Raw genomic sequence first — 21,481 nt, 5'->3', positions numbered from 1 at the left:
CGGAGAAACCCCGTCTCTACTAAAAATACAAAATTAGCCTGGCGTGGTGGTGCATGCCTGTAATCCTAGCTACTCGGGAGGCTGAGGCAGGAGAATCGCTTGAACCTGGGAGGCGGAAGTTGCGGTGAGCCAAGATCATACCATTGCACTCCAGCCTGGGCAACAAGAGTGAAACTCAGTCTCAATTTTTAAAAAAAGCCATCATGAAATGGTCACGTGGCTCGGTTACCTCTTTTCTGTGAATTTCAGTGCTCTTACCTTCTTTATTTTACTTTCTCAGACTTTTCTCAATGCTCAGTATAATTTTAGTCTCTTTCTTCTTCAAGATAGTTTAATGTGTCTAAATAAGTTAATCTAGACTGGGTGTGGTGGCTCACATCTGTAATCACGGCACACTGGGAGGCCGAGACAGGAGAATCACTTGAAGTCAAGACTTCGAGACCGGCCTGGCCAACATGGTGAAACCTCAACTCGACTAAAAAAGTGCAAAAACTTAGCCAGGCGTGGTGGCACATGCCTGTAGCCCCAGCTACTCAGGAAGCTGAGGCATGAGAATCATTGGAACCTGGGAAGCGGAGAGAGGTTGCAGTGAGCCAAGATCACCCTACTGCACTCCAGCCTGGGTGACAGAGTGAGACTCTGTCTCGAAGAAAAAAAAAAAAATCAGGAGATTTGATGATTTTGGAATAAGTCTTTAATAAAATAAGCAGCTTTCTACCTTTGGGAGATAGGAAAGATTTATAGAATAAGAATAAACAAAAATTGAAAAGGTAGTAGCTCCTATAGCCTGCAGAGACCCTGTTTCTGAGGATATTTTCATTTCTGAGGATGTTCTCCTGTCTTTTTTTTTTTTTTTTTTTTCAGATGGAGTCTCGCTCTGTCACCCAGGCTGGAGTGCGGTGGCGCAATCTTGGTTCACTGCAACCTCTGCCTCCCAGGTTCAAGCAGTTCTCCTGCCTCAGCCTCCCAAGTAGCTGGAATTACAGGTGCCTGCCACCAGGCCTGGCTAATTTTTTGTATTTGTTACTAGAGACAGGGTTTCACCATGTTGGCTAGTCTCCAACTCCAGACCTCAGGTGATCCACCCGCTTGGGTCTCCCAGAGTGCTGGGATTACAGGCGTGAGCCACCGTGCCCAGCCTTCTCACATCTTTAAGTGATTTTGTTTCCTATAATCATCTATACTACATAGACAGAAAAGAGGACAATACCATATAGGGAAAAAAATCTTCCCTATCCAGGAATTCCACTTCTAGGTCTACATCCAAAGAACTGAAAGCAGGGTCTCTAGGAGATATTTATATACCCATATTCATATAGCATTATTCACAATAGCCAAAGGGTAGAAGCAACCTAAGTATTCTCCATCAGCAGATGAATGGAGAAACAAAATGTGGTACACATGGACAATGGAATTTTAACACTATCAGCCTTAAAAAGGAAGAAAATTCAGAAATATGCTGCATCATGGATGAACCTTGAAAACATGACGAAAAGTGAAAAAAGCCAGTCATAAAAGGACAAATACCGTATGATTCCATTTGTACGAGGTACCTAGAGTAGTCAAGTTCGTAGAGACAGACAGCAGAATGATGGTTGCCGGGGGCTCAGGGAAGGAGAGAACGAGGAGTTATTTAAGCAGCAGAGTTCCAGTTCCGCAAAATGAAGAGTTCTGGAGACTGCTTGCACAACAATGGGAATGTACTTAACGTCACTAAACTATACTCTAAAATTTTAGATGGCGATACGGTTTGGATTTGTGTCCCCGTCCAAATATCATATCAAACTGTAATCTCTAGTGTTGGCGAGGGGGCCTGCTGGGAGGTGACTGGATCCTGAGGGCAGATTTCCCCTTGCCGTTCTGGTGATAGTGAGATCTCACTAGATCTGGTTGTTTAAGTGTGTAGCACCATGCCGCCCCCCTTCTCTCTTCCTCTTCCTCCTCTGGCCATGTACTGATGTACCTGCTTCCCCTTCACCTTCTGCCATGATTGTACATTTCCGGAGGCTTCCCCAGCGATGCTGTCTGTACAGCCTGTGGAACCGTGAACCAATAAAACCTCTTTTCTTTACAAATTACTCAGTCTCAGGTATTTCTTTATAGCAGTGTGAGAATGGACTAATACAGATGGTAAATTTTATGTTATGTGCATTTGACACAATAACAAATAAAATCTTCCCTATGTCCCAAAGCTAAATTCGAGGGTTGAAAGCTCTTTTAGTTTTTGAACTACCACATTATCCATCATTTCAACAACATGTGGCAGGGTGAGAAGTCAAGCGAGACAAATAGCTCTTTTTGAGTACCTTATGTTGCTTAACGACAGGTGTACTGTCCAAAATAATTAGCTTTCAAAAGGAATGGCCTTAACCCTCCTCTGCAACTGGTTAGTGATCTCAGTTTCCCTTCATTAAGTTCTTGACAGCTCAATGTCCTCACATCTGTCACTGTTTGGGAGACTGATTCCGAGAACCTAAATTGCTGAAAGGACTAGGCAACACATTTATTCTGGTTCATGGGACAGAACTGAACCCATCTGTTTTCTAATCAAAAGCTGTATTTGAATCAGTTTTGTTCCCCCACAGGACCATCCTAATGGGAGCAATACAATCATATGGTATTTTCCTCTTTCCTATCTATGTAATATACACGAATACAGTAAACACTAATCAATTAAAGGCATGGAACATCCTCAGAAACAGGGTCTTCACAGATTGTAGGAGCCACTACCTTTGCAATCTTTATTTTTATTTTTATTTTTGGAGAAGGAATCTCACTCTCTCGCCCAGGCTGGAGAGCAGTGGTGCAATCTCGGCTCACTGCAACCTCCGCCTCCCAGGTTTAGGTGATTCTCCTGCCTCAGCCTCCCAAGTGGCTGGGACAACAGGCACCCGCCACCACGCCTGACTCATTTTTATATTTTTAGTGGAGATGGGGTTTCACCATATTGGCCAGGCTGGTCTTGAACTCCTGACCTTCTGATGCGCCTGCCTCGGCCTCCCAAAGTGCTGGGATTATAGGCATGAGCCACCGCGCCCCACCTCCCCTATGTCGTTCTAAAACAAACCATGTCGCTCAGAGGAAAAGTAATCCTAGTGGTCAGAAGAACAAGCAGATGAAGATTGCAGGCTGGGCACGGTGGCTCATGCCTGTAATGCCAGCACTTTGGGAGGTCGAGGCAGGCGGATCACCTGAGGCCAGGAGTTCCAGACCAGCCTGGCCAACATGCTGAAATCCCCGTCTCTACTAGAAGTACAAAAATGACAGGTGGTGGGTGCCTGTAATCCCAGCTACTTGGAGGCTGAGGCACAAGAAAAGCTTGAACCCAGGAGGCAGAGGTTGCAGTGAGCTGAGATGGTGCCACCGCACTCCAGCCTGGGCAACAAGAGCAAGACTCCATCCCCCCACCACAAAAAAGAGAACTACATAGGGGGTAAATATTCCTGTGTTGTAAAAATGGACTCTATGTTGTAAAAACAGACTTACCTTAATCTTTTTTTAAGTTGTAGACTGTCATGGATGATCCTTTTAACAAACTCTAATTCACCTCCTTCTGCCATGATCTCTGTGATGCCTCCTGTATTAACAGAACTAGGTGGAGGTCTTCGAGGATTTCTTGAGTTTACTCCCTGAACAACGACGACAAAAAAACACTGGTGAAAAATGTGTACACCCAAGAACCGAGTCTGAATGTAACCTATCTCTAAGTTAGAATGTTTAGATGCAATTTTACTTTCCAAATAGTACGCTAGATTTAGATTTTAAAATCACATAGCCAATAAAATATTTTATTTATTTATTTTTTGAGACGGAGTCTCCCTCTTTCACCCAGGCTGGAGTGCAGTGCCGCGATCTCAGCTCACTGCAAGCTCCGCCTCCTGGGTTCAGCCATTCTCCTGCCTCAGCCTCCCGAGCAGCTGGGACTACAGGCACCTGCCACCACGCCTGGCTAATTTTTTGCATTTTTAGTAGAGATGGGGTTTCACTGCGTGAGCCAGGATGGTCTCAATCTCCTGACCTCATGATCCGCCCGCCTCGGCCTCCCAAAATGCTGGGATTACAGGCGTGAGCCACCGTGCCTGGCCTAAAGTATTTTATTTTAAGCAGCTACTTCATGCAACTATTTATTCCCAGGTCTTTTACTTTCCATTTTTGTGATTAAACATAAAAATTATTTACCTTTTTATATAGCCCAATCTGTCACTTTTTCTTTATGCTTTCTTTTTCATGTACAGAAAATCTACCCAAAGATTAGATAAATATTTACTTATGTTTTTTCCTAGCATTTTCATGGTTTTGCTTTTCACATTTAAATATCTAATCCACCCTTACCTCATACCATATGAAAGTTAACTCAAAATTCATCAAAGACCTAAAAGTAAAACCTAAAACTATAAAACTTTTTAGAAGAAAACATAAGAGTAAATTTTCATGACCTTGGAATAGGCAATGGTTTCTGAAACATAACAACAAAAGCGTAAGCAACAAAAGAGAACAGATAAATTGGACGTCATCAGAATTAAAAACTTCTGAGCTGCAAAAGGCACCATCAAGAAAGTGAGAAGAAGGCCGGGCGCGGTGGCTCAAGCCTGTAATCCCAGCACTTTGGGAGGCCGAGATGGGCGGATCACGAGGTCAGGAGATCGAGACCATCCTGGCTAACACGGTGAAACCCCGTCTCTACTAAAAAATACAAAAAACTAGCCGGGCGCGGTGGCGGGCGCCCGTAGTCCCAGCTACTCTGGAGGCTGAGGCAGGAGAATGGCGTGAACCCGGGAGGCGGAGCTTGCAGTGAGCTGAGATCCGGCCACTGCACTCCAGCCTGGGCGGCAGAGCGAGACTCCGTCTCAAAAAAAAAAAAAAAAAAAAAAAAAGAAAGTGAGAAGATTGGCCGGGCGCGGTGGCTCAAGCCTGTAATCCCAGCACATTGGGAGGCCGAGACGGGCGGATCACGAGGTCAGGAGAGCGAGACCATCCTGGCTAACGCGGTGAAACCCCGTCTCTACTAAAAAATACAAAATAACTAGCCGGGTGAGGTGGCGGGCACCTGTAGTCCCAGCTACTCGGGAGGCTGAGGCAGGAGAATGGCATGAACCCGGGAGGCAGAGCTTGCAGTGAGCCAAGATCCAGCCACTGCACTCCAGCCTGGGCGGCAGAGTGAGACTCGGTCTCCAAAAAAAAAAAAAAAAAAAAAAAAGTGAGAAGACAACCCACAGGAAGGTAATGTTTGCAAATCACTGTCTAATAAGTAACTTGTTTTTAGGATGTATAAAGAATGCTTACAACTTAATAATAAAAAAGAAAAATAAACCAACTTAAAAATGAGCAGAGGATATGAATAAGCATTTCTCCAAAGAAGATATGCAAATGGCCAATAACCACGTGAAAAGATGCTCAACATCATCAGTCATCTGGGAAATCCTAATCAAAACCACAATGGGATACCACTTTATACCCACTAGGATGGCTATAATCAAAAAGACAGATCAGGCCGGTTGCAGTGGCTTACGGCTGTAATCCCAGCACTTTGGGAGGCTGAGGCAGGCAGATCACGAGGTCAGGAGATCGAGGCCATCCTGGCTAACACAGTGAAACCCTGTCTCTACTAAAAAAAAATACAAAAAATTAGCCGGGCGTGGTGGCTCACGCCTGTAGTCCCAGCTACTGGGGAGGCTGAGGTAGGAGAATCGCTTGAACCCAGGAGGCAGAGGTGGCAGTGAGCCGAGATCGCGGCACTGCACTCCAGCCTGGGCGACAGAGCAAGACTCCGTCTCAAAAAAAAAAAAAGCAAAAAAAACCCCGACAGATCAGGCTGGGCATGGTGGTTCACGCCTGTAATCCTAGCACTTGGGGAGGCCAAGATGGGCAGATCACTTGACGTCAGAATTTCGAGACCAGCCTGGCCAACACGGTAAAACCCTGTCTCTAATAAAAATGCAAAAAAAATTAGCCGAGGGCAGTGGTATCCGCCAGGAGTCCCAGCAACTCAGGAGGCTGAGGTGCGAGAATCACTTGAACCTGGGAGGTGGAGGTTGCGGTGAGTGGAGATCACACCACTGCACTCCAGCCTGGGCAACAGAGCAACACTCCATCCCCCCCATCCCTCCCCCCCCAAAAAAAAGGACAAATAAGTGTTGACCGGGTGCAGTGGCTCACACGTGTAACCCCAGCACTTTGGGAGGCCAAGGGTAGATCACTTGAGGTCAGGAGTTTGAGACTAGCCTGGCCAATATGGTGAAACCCCGTCTCTATTAAAAATACATAAATTAGCCGGGCATGCTGGTGCATGCTTGTGATCCCAGCTATTCTGGAGGCTGAGGCAGGAAAATTGCTTGAACCTGGGAGAAGGAGGTTGCAGTGAGCCGACATGGCGCCACTACACTCCAGCCTGGGTGACAAGAGTGAGACGCTGTCACCAAAAAAAAAAAAAAAAAAAGCAGGCCATGTAGCAGTAAAAACATTGATTTCCTTCCTAAGCCAAGAAGTTCAGTCCAGGAGTGGACTATGACCCAAGTTGGTCAAATGAGAAGCAAATCAACTGCTCAATGGTTCAGGGAAGAAAAGAGCTGTCTCCGCACCCTCCCACCCTCTAAATATTGCTGTAGCACAAGTAAACCAGCTTATGAACAAAAACAACCACGGAACAAGTCACACCCAAGAGAAAAACAGAGCTCTTAATACTGTGAACACCTTAATCAAATCATTATGAAATCCCAACTACTGCTGGGTTTCTCAAATATGTCAGCCAATACACTTCCTTTGTCCTTAAGTCAACCTAAATTGGGTTTTTAGGTACAGTCCTCCCTCAGTATCTGAGGAAGATCTGCCTTAGATACCAAAATCCAAGGAAGCTCAAGTCCCTTTTATCATATGGGGTAGGATTTGCATTTCACCTGCCCATGTCATCTCATCTACTTTCAATAATTCCTAGATTAATTATAATACCTAATACAATGTGAATGCTATGTAACAATGGTACTGTAGTTTTGTATTATTTTTCATTGCTACATTGTTATTTTTTATTGTTTTCTTTTTTTCTCCAATTTTTTTTTTGAGACAGGGTCTTGCTCTGTTACCCAGGCTGGAGTGCAGTGACACGATCCTGGCTCAATGCAACCTGCACCTCCTGGGCTCAAGCCATCCTTCCACCTCAGCCTCCCCCAAGTAGCTAGGTCTACAGGCACACGCCACAGCATCTGGCTAATTCTTTCTATAGTTTTTGTAGAGACAGGGTTTCACCACGTTGCCCAGGCTGGTTTCGAACTCCTGAGCTCAAGCTACCCGTCCGCCTCAGCCTCCCAGAGTGCTGGGATTACAAGTGTGAGGCACCCTGCAAGCCTCCCAACGCTTTCAATGCGTGGTTGGCTGAATCCACAGATGTGGATCCCACAGGTGTAGGACCTATAGACACAGAGAGCTGAGAGTACCTCAAACCAAAAGCACCCTAACTGACACAGCTTTCAAAACCCAGGCACGCGCCTATGGTCTCAGCTACTAGGAGAGCTGATGGGAGGGGGACTGCTTGAGTCCAGATGTTCAAGACCAGCTTGAGCAACACAGCAAGTTCTCATTTCAAATATATTAATTTAAAAAATAGTAAGTTAATTTTTTAAAGTTTTCTTTAAAAAATAGTAAGTTAATTTTTTTTTTTTTTGAGACAGAGTCTCGCTCTGTCGCCCAGGCTGGAGTGCAGTGGCCGGATCTCAGCTCACTGCAAGCTCCGCCTCCCGGGTTTACACCATTCTCCTGCCTCAGCCTCCCCAGCAGCTGGGACTACAGGCGCCCGCCACCACGCCCGGCTAGTTTTTTGTATTTTTTAGTAGAGATGGGGTGTCACCGTGTTAGCCAGGATGGTCTCGATCTCCTGACCTCGTGATCCGCCCGTCTCGGCCTCTCAAAGTGCTGGGATTACAGGCTTGAGCCACCGCGCCCAGCCATAAGTTAATTTTTTAAAGTTTTCATTGCAACCTCCGCCTCCCGGGTTCAAGCGATTCTCCTGCCTCAGCCTCCCCAGTAGCTGGGATTACAGGCGTGGGCCACGACGCCTGCCTAATTTTCTGTATCTTTAGTAAAGAAGGGGTTTCACCATGTTGGCCAGGCTGGTCTCCAACTCCTGGCTTCATAATCCGCCCACCTCGGCCTCCCAAAGTGCAGGGATTACAGGCATGAGCCACTGTGCCCGGCCTATATTCAATTATTTTAAAGCAGAAGACATTTTACCTTGGCTTCCAATTGATTGGCAAAAAAGGGAGGGTTGCACATGCAAAAGTCATAGATGATCTCAGATTCTTCTTTAAGAGCGTCCATCAGGAGCGTCTTCTGTGGCACTTTCACCACTAGGAGGAAAAACAGGGCTGTGAGCTCATCACTGTCGCGGTGGTTTTAAAGCATAATCACGCCCTGCATAACGATGCTTTGGTAACAATGGACTGCATATATGACGCTGGTCCCGTAAGATTGTAACACCACATTTTTACTGTACCTTTTCTATGTTTGATATGCTCAGATACACAAATACTTACCATTGTGTTAAAACGGCCTTCCGTATTCAATACAGTAACATACTGTTCAGGTTACAGCATAGGAGCCACAGGTATTACATACAGGCCTAGGTGTGCATGAGCACACACTACGATGAAATCACCTAACAATGCATTTCTCAGAATATATTCCTGCTGTTAAGTAATGCGTGACTGTATGTCCTCAAACCCTTTGACGTTACTCCCTTCAGGAGATGGAGTTTAATTTCCTTCCCCTAGAGTGTCGGCTGCATTTTAAGGACACTCAAATAGCTTCACGGAGAGATCCACATGGCTATGAACTAGGGTTTCCTTCCAAGAGTCGTGTGAGTGAGCCGCGAGTAAGCCATCTCGGAAGCAAATCTCTACCACCCGTAAATCCTTCAGATACTGTAGCTCTAGCCAACAACTTGACTGCAAATGCATGAAAGTGTCTCAACTGGAACCACCCGACTAAGCTATGCCAGAATGTATGACCCACAGGAACAATGAGATAAATGTGTATTGTTTGAAGTTGCTAGGGCCAAGTGCGATGGTTCATGCCTGTAATCCCAGTGCTTTGGGAGGCCAAGGTGGGAGAACTGCTTGAGACCAAGAGTTCCAGATTAGCCTGGGCAACATAGCAAGAACCTAGCAAGAACCTAGCTCTATTTTATTTTAAAAATAAAAAATTATCTGACCGTGGAGGTATGAGCCTGTAATTCTAGCTACTTGGGAGGTTAAAGTGAGAGACTGCTTGAGCCCAGGAGGCTTGAGCCATGATCACGCCAATGCACTCCAGCCTGGATGACAGAGTGAGACCCTGTCTCTAACAAAAAAAAACAAAACAAAAAAAAAAAATTTTTTTAAGGCTCCTAGGGCCGGGATTGTTATATTGTTACAATAACAATGTAACAATGAGGTGGCTCATGCCTGTAATCCCAACACTGTGGGAAGCCGAGGCAAGTGGATCACTTGAGGTCAGGAGTTCGAGACCTACCTGGCCAACATGGTGAAACCATGTCTCTACTAAAAAAAATCACAAAAACTAGCCGGGCGAGGTGGTGGGCACCTATAATCCCAGCTACTCGGGAGGCTCAGGCAGGAGAATCGCTTGAACCTGGGAGACAGAGGTTGCAGTGAGCTGAGACTGTGCCACTGCACTCCAGCCTGGGTGACACAGCAAGAGTCTATCTCAAAAAATAAAAAATAAATAAAAGTAAATAGGCTCCTAGATTTTGGAATAATTTGTTACACAACAATGGAGAAATAAAACAAATGCACTAATAATATGAATGTCTCCCCTTACAAAAATATGTTCAATACTATGAGGAAAAGTCTTATTTCCTTCATAAAGAGACATAAAATCTCTTCAATGGAAAAAAAAATTAACACTGCTTTATACACAGAATGGTCACAAAAATATTTATTTTTATTTTTTTTGTTGTTGAGACGGAGTCTTGCTCTGTCGCCCAGGCTGGAGTGCTGTGGCTGGATCTCAGCTCACTGCAAGCTCCGCCTCCTGGGTTTACGCCATTCTCCTGCCTCAGCCTCCCAAGTAGCTGGGACTACAGGCGCCCGCCACCTCGCCCGGCTAGTTTTTTGTATTTTTTTAGTAGAGACAGGGTTTCACTGTGTTCGCCAGGATGGTCTCGATCTCCTGACCTCGTGATCCGCCCGTCTCGGCCTCCCAAAGTGCTGGGATTACAGGCTTGAGCCACCGCGCCCGGCCACAAAAATAAAAAGTAACAAATCACAAGGGGATTTGACTATTTCTAGCACAGTTCTATGTACTGAAATTATTATTTGTTTTTGAGACACAGTCTCACTCTGTAGACCAGAATAAAGTGCAGTGGTGTGATCTCCACTCACTGCAACCTCTGCCTCCCAGGTTCAAGCGATTCTCCTGCCTCAGCCTCCCGAGTAGCTGGGATTACAGGTGCCCACCACGACGCCCAGCTAATTTTTGTATTTTTAGTAGAGATGGAATTTCACCATGTTGATCAGGCTGCTCTCAAACTCCCGACCTCAGGCAATCTGCTTCGGCCTCCCAAAGTGCTGGGATTACAGGCGTGAGCCACCGCACCCTGCCTATGTACTGAAATTAAAAAGATGGTATAGTTTAAGCAACAGTAGGGTTTCCTTCCTTTTAAAATCTTGATGACTAAGTTACTTCACATATAGTCAATTCTCATTATCTGCACTAGTTATGTTGTAAAAAGTAGCCACAAATAGTCAATGAGTGAATACTGAACCACTGGTTCCCGGGGGAAATACAGGGTTAGGTTCCTACAAGTCTCTCATCACGTTTTCATCAATTGATAGATACACAATCTTGTTTTATGGTGTTTAAAGACACTTTATCGAATATACATTGCTGATTCACTAACACTAAACTCATGGCCAACACCACTATGACTCGTGTCTGAAGGAAGCTTATTTAACACATGTATTTTCTCTGTAAGGCACATCACAGCCTTTTTGCACTGAGGAACACAAGACAGCCTTTCAGCACTATGTTTAGGGACTAGTTTAAACAGCAAAATCACCAAGGGAAAGCACAAAAATGCAAAATAAAAATTTAAAAAACACCCAAAACGTGGTATTAAATAGACCAAGAAAAGGACACTTGGTCCACAGAAAGGAAGCTGGAGTAAGAAGGCAGAGCATCGCTTTGCTGAGCCTCAGCTGGGAACACGCACACTGGGCAACTCCAATTATATGCCACTATGCACGTGTCTGTGAATGACCACAAAAGTACCATGAATGTCAATTTTAAGTTAAAAATAAATTTTTGGTTGGGGGTAGTGGCTCACGCCTGTAACTCCAGCACTTTGGGAGGCTGAGGCCAGAAAATCACTCGAGCCCAGGAGTTTAAGACCAGCCTGGGCAACATGACAAGACTCCATCTCTACAAAAAAACACAAAAATTAGCCAGGCGTGGTGGCAACACACCGGCAGTCTCAGCTACTCACAAGGCTGAGGCTGGATGATTACCTGAACATAGGAGGTTGAAGCTACAGTGAACCACTACACTCCAGCCTGGGTGACAGTGAGACCCTGACTCTAAAATTAAATAAGGAAACACATTCATACGTACAAACCTACATGCATACATTTTAGCTATTGACAAACTAATTTTAAAGTTTATTTGGAGAGGCAAAAGGCTCAGGATAGCCAACACAGTATTGAAAGAGAAGAGGCAAGTTGAAAGACTGACACTACCCAATTCTAAGACTTACTACAAAGCTACTATAATCAAAACAGCATGTTTTTAGTGAATGAATAGATCAATAGAACAGAACAGATACAGTCTTTTCAAGAACTGATACTGGAACATCACTTAGACATCCACATGCATAAAATGAAGCTAGACACAGACCTTATATCCTTCACAAAATTTAACTCAAAACAGATCACAAACCTAAATGCAAAATGCAAGACTATAAAACTCCTAGAAGTAACAGAGTCTTGCTCTGTTTCCTGGGCTGGGGTGCAGTGTCGTGATCTCGGCTCACTGCAACCTCCACCTCCCAGACTCAAGTGATTCTTGGTCCTCAGCCTCCTGAGTCACTGGGATTACATGCATGCACCACAACGCCGGCTAATTTTTGTATTTTTAGTAGAGATGGGGTTTCGTCATGTAGGCCAGGCTGGTCTCAAACTCCTGACCTCAAAGATCTACCCACCTCAGCCCCCAGCGTGCTGAGATTACAGCACTTTTGGATATAATACCAACGGTACTGTATATAATTCCTTAAAAGAAGATCAATAAGCTGGACTTGGCTGGGGGCAATGGCTCATGTCTATCATTCCAACACTCTGGGAGGTACAGACAAGAGAATCACTTGAGGACAGGAGTTTGAGACCAGCCTGGGCAACATGGTGAAACCCCATCTCTACTAAAAATACAAAAATTAGCTGGGCATGGTGGGGGGGTGCCTGAAATCTCAGCTACCTGGGAGGCTGAGGCAGGAGAATCACTTGAACCTGGGAGGCAGAGGTTGCAGAGAGCCGAGATCGCGCCATTGTACTCCCACCTGGGGAACAAGAGCAAAACTAAGTCTCAAAAAAAAAAGGGGGGGGGGGCAAAAGGCCTGAATAGACATCTCACCAAAAAAGATATACAGATGGTAAATGAGCACATGAAAAGATGCTCTACATCAATATCAGGAAAATGCACATTAAAATAAGGAAGTACCACTACACACCTATTAGAATGGCCAAAACCCAGAACACTGACAACACCCAGTGCTGGCAAGGATGTGAGCAACAGGAACTTTTGTCCACTGCTGGTGGGAGTGCAAAACGGTGCTCTGGAAGGGAGTTTGGTGGTTTCTCACAAAATTAAACATCCCATTACCATACCATCCAGCAAGCACACTGCTTGGCATTTACCTAAAGGAGTCAAAAACTTACACGCACAGAAAAAGCTGCACACAGGTGTTTCTCACAACTTTATCTGTAATTGTCAAAATTTGGAAACAATCAAGATGTCCTTCAAGAGGTGAATGGAGAAACTCTGGTACACCCAGATAATCGAATATCAAAATGAAATGTGCTAAAAATAAATGAGCTTTCTGCAATTAGAGAGGCAGCAGAAAAAAAATAAATTAAAAGAATTTTTTAAAAAGCTGTCAAACTGTAAAAAGACATTAGGAAAGTTAAATAAACGTCACTCAGCGGAAGAAGGCACTCCGAAGAGTCTATCTACTGTGTGGTTCCAATTATATGACGTTCTGGAAAATGTACAACTATGAAGACAGTAAACAGGTCAGTAGTTTCCTGGGGCTGGGGCCAGTGAGAGACGGATAGCTGAGGCACAGAACACGGCAGGGCAGTGAAACGATTCTGTGTATACTGTACTGGGAGACACATGTCCGCTTCATTCGTCCAAAACTACGAAATGTACACCACCAAGTGGAATCCGTGATGTAAAGCACGAACGGTGGGTGACAATGATGTGCCAGCATAGGTTCATCACCTGTGACAAATATCCCACTCTGCTGGGGCATGCTGATAATGGAGAAGGCTATGCATGTGTGGGGGCAGGGATATACAGGGAATCTCTGAACCTTCCACTTCATTTTGCTATGAACCTAAAAATGCCCTAAAAAATAAACTCAACAAACAAACAAAAAAAAACCGCCACTTAAAGTCTCTGGAAATGTTTCTAAGGGGTTATAACGAATAAACATTTATTCAAGAAAATCTACTAAAATAAATGAATGGATAAATAAATAAATTTCGGCAAGCAGGCAAATTCACTAATAAGGAATCCACAAACAATTAATGATCAACTATAGTTACTATTTTCCTTCTGAGTTAATTCTGGTATCAAGACAGACAGCAAACCCAATTACAAAATGCCGGATTTTTTAAAATTGCCGAAGTCTGCATATTCAAGAAAAAGGTAATGAAATGTGTTAAACTAAAAAGGCAGGTGAAGACACAGAGTGTGGAGGTATTCATTCTGTGGCGCTAACCTTTTATGAGATCAGATAAGTTATTCTGTTCCACATTTTTCTTTGCATAGTTGAAACACATATCATCCACTTCTGTTGCAAGGAAATACCAGCCATTCAAGGTTGCTCCGAGTAAGGGGTAGATGCAGGATGCCCCCGTACCTAGTAAAACGAAAATTCAAAACACATTCCACACACCAGAGGGAAAGGTTAGAATCATCATGAAAACACCACTCTTCTCAGAATTCTGTTTTCACTCCGTCACCCAGGCTACAGGGCAGTGGTGTGATCATGGTTCACTGCAGCCTCGACTTCCTGGGCTCAGGCGATTCTCCCCACTCAGCCTCCCGAGTTCCCGGGACTACAGGTGCATGCCACCATGCCTGGCTAATTTTTGTATTTTCTGTAATTTTTGTATTTTTTGGTAGAGAAATCACAAGCTAGTACCTGATTCCACATATATTATGGCTACTGGGTTCCTTAGTCATTCGTGTATATTAGTCTTACCTCCTAATTAGACTCAACCTTCCTGAAGTATCGAAACCTTGCTGGCCTCCTCTTTCGTGTGTTGTATAAAAAATGAAGAACACACAAGCAGAGGTCAAGGAATATGTGACTAATTCACCTAAAATGCTCAAAACTCAGCTGATTTACTTTGTAAAGAGTCTTCATTTTAAATCTCACACAAAACTCAATTTTCTTAAAAGAAAACAATGCTATTTGTTAAAATGCCTTTGTAATATCTTAAAATGGATCAATGTACATTCCATTCTCCAAAAGCAAGAAAAAATATGTAGGGTATAAAATGTTTATTAAACTGCTGAATTACCCAAATGTCTGTAAGTTGTCAGCTGAAAGAAATAAGTGGAAAAAACAAACAAACAAACAAACAAACTAAAGAGATTAGAGATAACTCATCTATCTCTTAGCTGTAGAGACATGGGAAAATACTTGGTTTGAAGCCAAGACATCAGAGTCACTGGCTCGCCTCACCAGTGTCAAGGGAGGTATTCAAAAGGCAAACACTCCAGGCAAAAAAAACACTCTTTGACCACTAGGGTTTGGTACTAAATTATGTAGAACCCCGAGCCCTGGACTGGACTATATACTAACCATGAATATTGTTTTTAAAGGCCGGGCATGGTGGCTCACACCTGTAGTCCCAGCACTTTAGGAGGCTGAGGCAGGCGGACCACCTGAGGTCAGGAGTTCCAGGCCTGCCTGCAACATGGTGAAACCCCGTCTCTACTAAAACTACAGAAATTAGCTGGGCATGATGATGGGCACCTGCAATTCCAGCTACTCAGGAGGCTGAGGCAGGAGAATCACTCGAACCTGGGAGGTAGAGGTTGCAGTGAGCCGAGACCTTGCCACTGCACTTCAGCCTGGGTGACAGAGCAAATCTCAATCTCCCTCTCTCTCTTTTACAATATTGACTATCTTGGCCAATTAGATCCTAAAGAGTATATTCAAGAGAAGAGTGTTTCTCCCAGAGGCCTAAAGCAGTCAGCCTCCACCAGCCACTGTAGGTCTGCTCTCATCTGACCATATCCCAGTTCCGGTCTAGCCTTGTAAGGATTTGCCAGGGAGAAGCAGGGGCTAGATACTCCTAACCCAGAGGAAATCCAGGCTTGTCATACTGCTTCCTCATTACGCATCCAGAACAGGCTACTAAAAGCTGACGGCCCCAACATTTAAGCTCTTTGATGGTCACGGTGAATGCTGCGTTGCCTACCATGTTTGCCCGAGAGTATCCTGGGCCCGGTGCTACTGGACAAGCACCTCCTTGGATACCTGGGGGTGGTGAGGGAAAGGGTGGTAAAGGGTATTCAAGGTCTTCTCAGAAACCACACTGCTTTAGCTCCTGCTGGCCGTTCTAGTAAGCCAGACACACACACATTTCAGAACATTTCAGTTGTACTTTCTACTCTGTAGGAAAAAAATCCAGACCAGATCCTTGACTTTTACACAACTGCCTCTCTCTTCAAACTTCAATTTCATTTAAAAGATTAAAAAAGTACACTTACCTCCGGGGTAATAAATATACATAAAAGATTTGTCAGCGCCAAAAGAAGTTTCTTAATTCTGAAGACCCAAAGACTTGTACTCTAATAGAATGCAACAGATTCTTTACTAGTCCTTTATAGGACAGGACAAAATCCCCTCAGAAAGCCAAATGACATTTTTAAATGGGTAATAATCTTTGTAATGATAAATAAAAATGGAAAGTACGTAATCGTAGAACTAGAGCAAACTGATGGAGTCTGGGGGAAGAATTTATATAAAGCCCTAATTAGAATGGACGTGATTGCAGTTAGGTAGTGCCCCTTGTGAAGAATTAAAATCCATTAACCTCCTCTATCCCCAAATGCTATTTTAGAGGGTTTGGGGCATAATTAAAATCAAATTAGTACCAACTAGGCTGTCAAGCTTTTTAAGCAAAACTAGGTGAGAAGCAGAAGAGGTGAGAAATGCAGAAATGCAAAAAGGTAAGAGATGATGACTTGGCTAGGACGGCAGTGGAGATGGAGAGAAGTAGATGATTTCAGAAGTATTTAAGAGAGAAAGTCAACAGGAAACAGTCACAGACATTTTTTTACTGAGTGGTAAGTACCAAGGATCACAGGGTGGACTATGGTAGACTCACTGAAACAAGAAACAAAGAGAACCAGGATTAGGGAAACAGTGTGAGTTTGGTCTTGGACACAGCAAGTCTGAGATGTTTTTCAGAAATCCAAGTTTCTCTTATATATGAGATCGGAGGTCAAGGAAAGTAATCTGAGTTGGAGGAACATATAAACATGTGATTTATTTGTATAGAGGTGGGAAATCATCATAGAAGTGAATGCAATTGCCAGGGTAGGGTGCTGAGTGAGAAAGGAGCTAAAGGCTGAGCTTTATGCAAGGAATACCAGTATCTAGTGGTCAGATACAGGCAGGTACGCCTGAAAAGTGGAGAACAGTGCACAGAAACGAAAGAGGAAACCAACAGTCTGGCGTCATGAAAGCAAATGAAGGAGAGCGAACAAAAGAGAAAGGAGGGATCAATAAATGCCGCTGAAAAGATCATGTAGGATGAGGACTGAAAAACGTATACAAACATCAAAGTTAAACACTTACTACTATCTAGGAGCGAGGAATGCTAATAATTCCACTGAGTCCGAAATAGAGGCCAGGTGCAGTGGTCAGGCGTGGTGGCTTACGCCTGTAATCCCAGCACTTTGGGAGGACGAGGGGGGCAGATCACCTGAGGTCAGGAGTTTGAGAACAACCTGATCAACATGGTGAAATCCCATCTCTACTAAAAGTACAAAAGTTAGCCAGGTGTGGTGGAGGGCACCTGTAATCCCAGCTACTTAGGAGGCTGAGGCAGGAGCATTGCTTGAACCTGGGAGGCGGAGGTTGCACTGAGTTGAGACCACGCCATTGCATTCCAGCCTGGGCAACAAGAGCAAAACTCCACCTCAAAAAAAAAAAAAAAAAAAAAAAAATCACAATATGAAGACACCAGAGTAAAAATTAAGCCCAACAGACACAGACATCAATGTGGTAATCTGAAAAGCTAAGTAGGGCCAGGTGTCATGGCTCATGCCTGTAATCTCAGCACTTTGGGAAGCCGAGGCACGTGGACTGCTTGAGCCCAGGAGTCAAGACCAACCTTGGGCAACACGACGAGACCCTATTTCAAAATAAAAAAATTTAAAAAATGAAAAGCTATGTAAGTAAGAGCCTCACTTTCATTTTGTACTTCCCTTAACCTCTTACTCCCTGTTTGGACTGACAATCCCTTCTCAAGAGAAATCAGTGGGAGAAAAGGCCAGGTGTAGTAAATAAGAACGGTAACAAGTATAGTAAATAAGAATAGTAACAGGTGTAGTAAATAAGAATGGTAACAGGTATAGTAAATAAGAATGGTAACAGGTGTAGTAAATAAGAACGGTAATAGGTGTAGTAAATAAGAATGGTAACAGGTGTAGTAAATAAGAACGGTAATAGGTGTAGTAAATAAGAACGGTAACAGGTGTAGTAAATAAGAACGGTAACAGGTGTAGTAAATAAGAACGGTAATAGGTGTAGTAAATAAGAATGGTAACAGGTGTAGTAAATAAGAACGGTAATAGGTGTAGTAAGTAAGAATGGTAACAGGTGTAGTAAATAAGAATGGTAACAGGTGTAGTAAATAAGAACGGTAATAGGTGTAGTAAATAAGAATGGTAACAGGTGTAGTAAATAAGAACGGTAATAGGTGTAGTAAATAAGAATGGTAACAGGTGTAGTAAATAAGAACGGTAACAGGTGTAGCAAGTAAGAATGGTAACAGGTGTAGTAAATAAGAACGGTAATAGACGTAGTAAATAAGAATGGTAACAGGTGTAGTAAATAAGAACGGTAATAGGTGTAGTAAGTAAGAATGGTAACAGGTGTAATAAATAAGAATGGTAACAGGTATGGTAGATAAGAATGGTAACAGGTGTAGTAAATAAGAACGGTAATAGGTGTAGTAAATAAGAATGGTAACAGGTGTAGTAAATAAGAACGGTAATAGGTGTAGCAAGTAAGAATGGTAACAGGTGTAGTAAATAAGAACGGTAACAGGTGTAGTAAATAAGACGGTAATACAGGTTGAGGATCTCTAATCCAAAATGCTTGGGATTAGAAGTGTTTTGGATTTCAGGTTTTTTTTTCAGATTTTGAAATATTTGCATTATATTTACAGGCTGAACATCCCTAACCCCCAAATCTGGAAAGCTCCAATGCACATTGCCTTTGAGCAGCATATCAGTGCTCAAAGGTTGCAGATTTGGAAGCATTTTGGATTTTCGGATTAAGGATGCTCAACCTGTATCTGTAGCCAGCTTCTTTCGTACAACAACAAATACCCAGTAGAAAAGTTAACAAAGAATTTGATCTTGCAAAACTTACGAAACCTATGTTTAGCCAAAAAAGAATTTAAAACTATATACCTATGTCAATTCCTCTTCGAAGAGTACTTTTGTCAGAATCCTGGTGACCGATCAGATCTTCTACCCAATGAATATAGTTGAGTCTCAAGGGAACTGTGGGAATTAGTCTCTCCAATGGAATATCAATAGAAAGTCCAAAATCTTCCCTTAGGAGAGTACAAGTCAGAGCTCTGACTGCTTCAGGGTCTTTAAAATTAAGGCTGAGGAATAAAGAAAAAGAAGTAAAACTGATTAATAAGATTCACTATGTTGTAAAAGCTCTGTGACAAACAGGCAAAACCAAATGCCATCTGAATTTCCTGGAGAGATCACACATAAATAGTTATACAGAGCATTCATCCCAGCGGCATATATACATGAGTGTTTAACAGTCACGGCATATGAAAAGCAGTACAATCCTCCACCAAAAACACTGCATGTCCATATACAAAGCACAGAGATTAAATGACTCGGTCAAATTCCTGTCTCACTGTCTCCTTACTGTGTGGCTTTGGACAAGTCATTTACCTCTAGGAAACTGTTTCCTCTGCTGTAAAATGAGGATAGTAGTACCAATATCACAATGCTACCGTGAGATAACCTAGAAGTACTTAGCATAATGTCTGGTGCATAGTAACTATTTTACAAATGCTAGCTATTTTTACTGTTACCATTAACATCATCTGACATTAGCATTCCTTGAAAATCCTACTTAAAAGTGGAAAGAAAGCAGTATAAAAATGTTTAATAATGAAGACAGGATAAGATACTTAAATATGACAACTATTACAGACATCAAATTTAAAATGTAATTTTTTAAAGCTTTATGAAGTATAATTCACACACTATAAAATTCACCTGTAAGTGTACAATTGAATAGTTTCTAGTACATTAACAGAGTTGTGCAACCATCACCAAAACCCACTTTTAGAGCACCCTTATCACCCCAAAAAGGAGAACTCATGACCATTTGCATGTCTTTCTTCATTTCCAACTTTAGCCTGAGGCAACCATTGATGTACTTTCTGTCTTTACAGACTTACCTTTTCTGGATATTTCAAGGAACTGAAATCATAATGAGGTCTTCTGGTCACTTAACACAAGTTTGTGAGGTTCATCCACTTTATAACTTATTTCACTTCTTTTTATGGGTGAATAATACTCCACAGTAAGAATACCTACACTTTGTTTATCCATATTCCCCAGTTCCTGGACAGCTGGCTTGTTTCTACTTGTTGACCATCACGAACAATGCTGCTGTTTACATACAAGTCTTCGGGTGGACATACGTTTTCACCACTCTTGGGTAGACAGTCAGGAATGGATCATAAGATATATTTGTGTTTAACTTTTTTCTTTTTTTTTTTTTGAGATGGAGTCTCGTTCTGTCGCCCAAACTGGAGTGCAGTGGCGCGATCTTGGCTCACTGCAAGTTCTGCCTCCCGGGTTCACACCATTCTCCTGCCTCAGGCTCCCAAGGAGCGGGGACTACAGGCGCCCGCCACCACGCCCAGCTAATTTTTTCGTATTTTTAGTGGAGACGGAGTTTCACTGTGTTAGCCAGGACGGTCTCCATCTCCTGACCTCGTGATCTACCCGCCTCGGCCTCCCAAAGTGCTGGGATTACAGGCGTCAGCCACCGCACCTGGCCTGTATTTAACTTTTTAAGAAAATTGTACGAATGTAACTATGTTGATGTCAAAATACTGCTAAACTGAAAATATTAAAAAAGAAAACCAACAGACCTTTTTTATAAACAGAGCAGGGTCTTTTTTGGTTTTGCGGGTTTTTTTTTTGAGACAGGTCCTCACCGTCTCCCAGACTGGAATGCAGTGTGATCACGGCTCACTGCAGCCCCAACCTCCCAGGCTCAAGTGACCCTCCTGCCTCAGCCCCTCAAGTAGCTGGGACTGTAGGTGCATACCGCCACACTCAGCTTTTTTTTTTTTTTTTTTTTTTTTTTTTTTTTTTGTAGAGAAAAGGGCCCAGCCCATTATGTTGCCTTGGCTGGTCTTGAACTCCTAGGCCCACGTAATCTTCCCGCCTCGGCCTAAGTGTCGGGATTAGAGGCGTGAACCACTGCACCTGCCCAACAGAGCATTTTGAAGAAAGCAGAAAGTCCATAGATGGGGCTAGGAAAGGGAGGAGGAGTTTTGAAACTACTTAGAATTCTGGCCTTAAGGTGTCTGGTCAGGCAACACCACATCCTCAAACAGCTTCTGGTCTGGACCATCTCCTTTTCTGCTCCCCTGCCTGGTCATCAAATGACCAATCACCAGAAAAATTCAATGCCCATCTGGATACCTGAGTGCCAAGAGAGAAGGAAGCGTGCTGTTTCCACCCAGCAACCATGGAAACTTCAGGCAGGTTCCATCAACCCAATCTCTCTCCACTACCTACAGCAAAAATGTTCTAGAACGGAAGTTAGGAGCCCTGGACTCCACTTTTGGCTCTGCAATCAATTAGCCACGGACTTAAGTCAGTTCAGTTCTTAGGTCTCAGTTTCTCCACCTATAAAAGTAAAGGATTGGCTAGTTGTGGTGGCTCATGCCTGCAATCCTACCAATTTGGGCGG

At 43.4% G+C, this 21,481-nt stretch overlaps 1 protein-coding gene and 1 long non-coding RNA gene across 5 annotated transcripts in view; one reads left to right on the top strand and one right to left on the bottom strand.

Annotated features, from left to right (window-relative positions):
• METTL16 (methyltransferase 16, N6-methyladenosine) overlaps nucleotides 1-21,481 on the bottom strand; it is an 89,211-nt gene that overhangs the window by 42,694 nt on the left and 25,036 nt on the right. For 2 of the 3 annotated variants that reach the window (XM_050763556.1, XM_050763558.1), the window contains 4 exons: nucleotides 18,928-19,127; nucleotides 13,985-14,125; nucleotides 8,221-8,336; nucleotides 3,487-3,629 (listed from right to left, as the gene is read on the bottom strand). In XM_050763556.1, coding sequence (XP_050619513.1) covers nucleotides 3,487-3,629; nucleotides 8,221-8,336; nucleotides 13,985-14,125; nucleotides 18,928-19,127 — 600 coding nt within the window. The remainder of the gene's footprint in view (nucleotides 1-3,486; nucleotides 3,630-8,220; nucleotides 8,337-13,984; nucleotides 14,126-18,927; nucleotides 19,128-21,481) is intronic. The other variant, XM_050763557.1, reaches the window with a different exon arrangement.
• Nucleotides 17,815-18,591, top strand: LOC126938905 (uncharacterized). 2 transcript variants are annotated; one of them, XR_007720220.1, is made up of 4 exons: nucleotides 17,815-17,909; nucleotides 18,085-18,134; nucleotides 18,210-18,284; nucleotides 18,435-18,591. It is a non-coding gene; the product is annotated as an uncharacterized LOC126938905 (long non-coding RNA). The 2 variants fall into 2 exon arrangements; XR_007720219.1 differs by lacking the exons at nucleotides 18,210-18,284; nucleotides 18,435-18,591 and adding an exon at nucleotides 18,310-18,389.

Source organism: Macaca thibetana, chromosome 16, assembly GCF_024542745.1.
Source record: "Macaca thibetana thibetana isolate TM-01 chromosome 16, ASM2454274v1, whole genome shotgun sequence".
Taxonomy (NCBI): domain Eukaryota; kingdom Metazoa; phylum Chordata; class Mammalia; order Primates; family Cercopithecidae; genus Macaca; species Macaca thibetana.
Note: the sequence above shows the minus strand (reverse complement) of the source record. Positions and strands in the feature narration are given on the sequence as shown.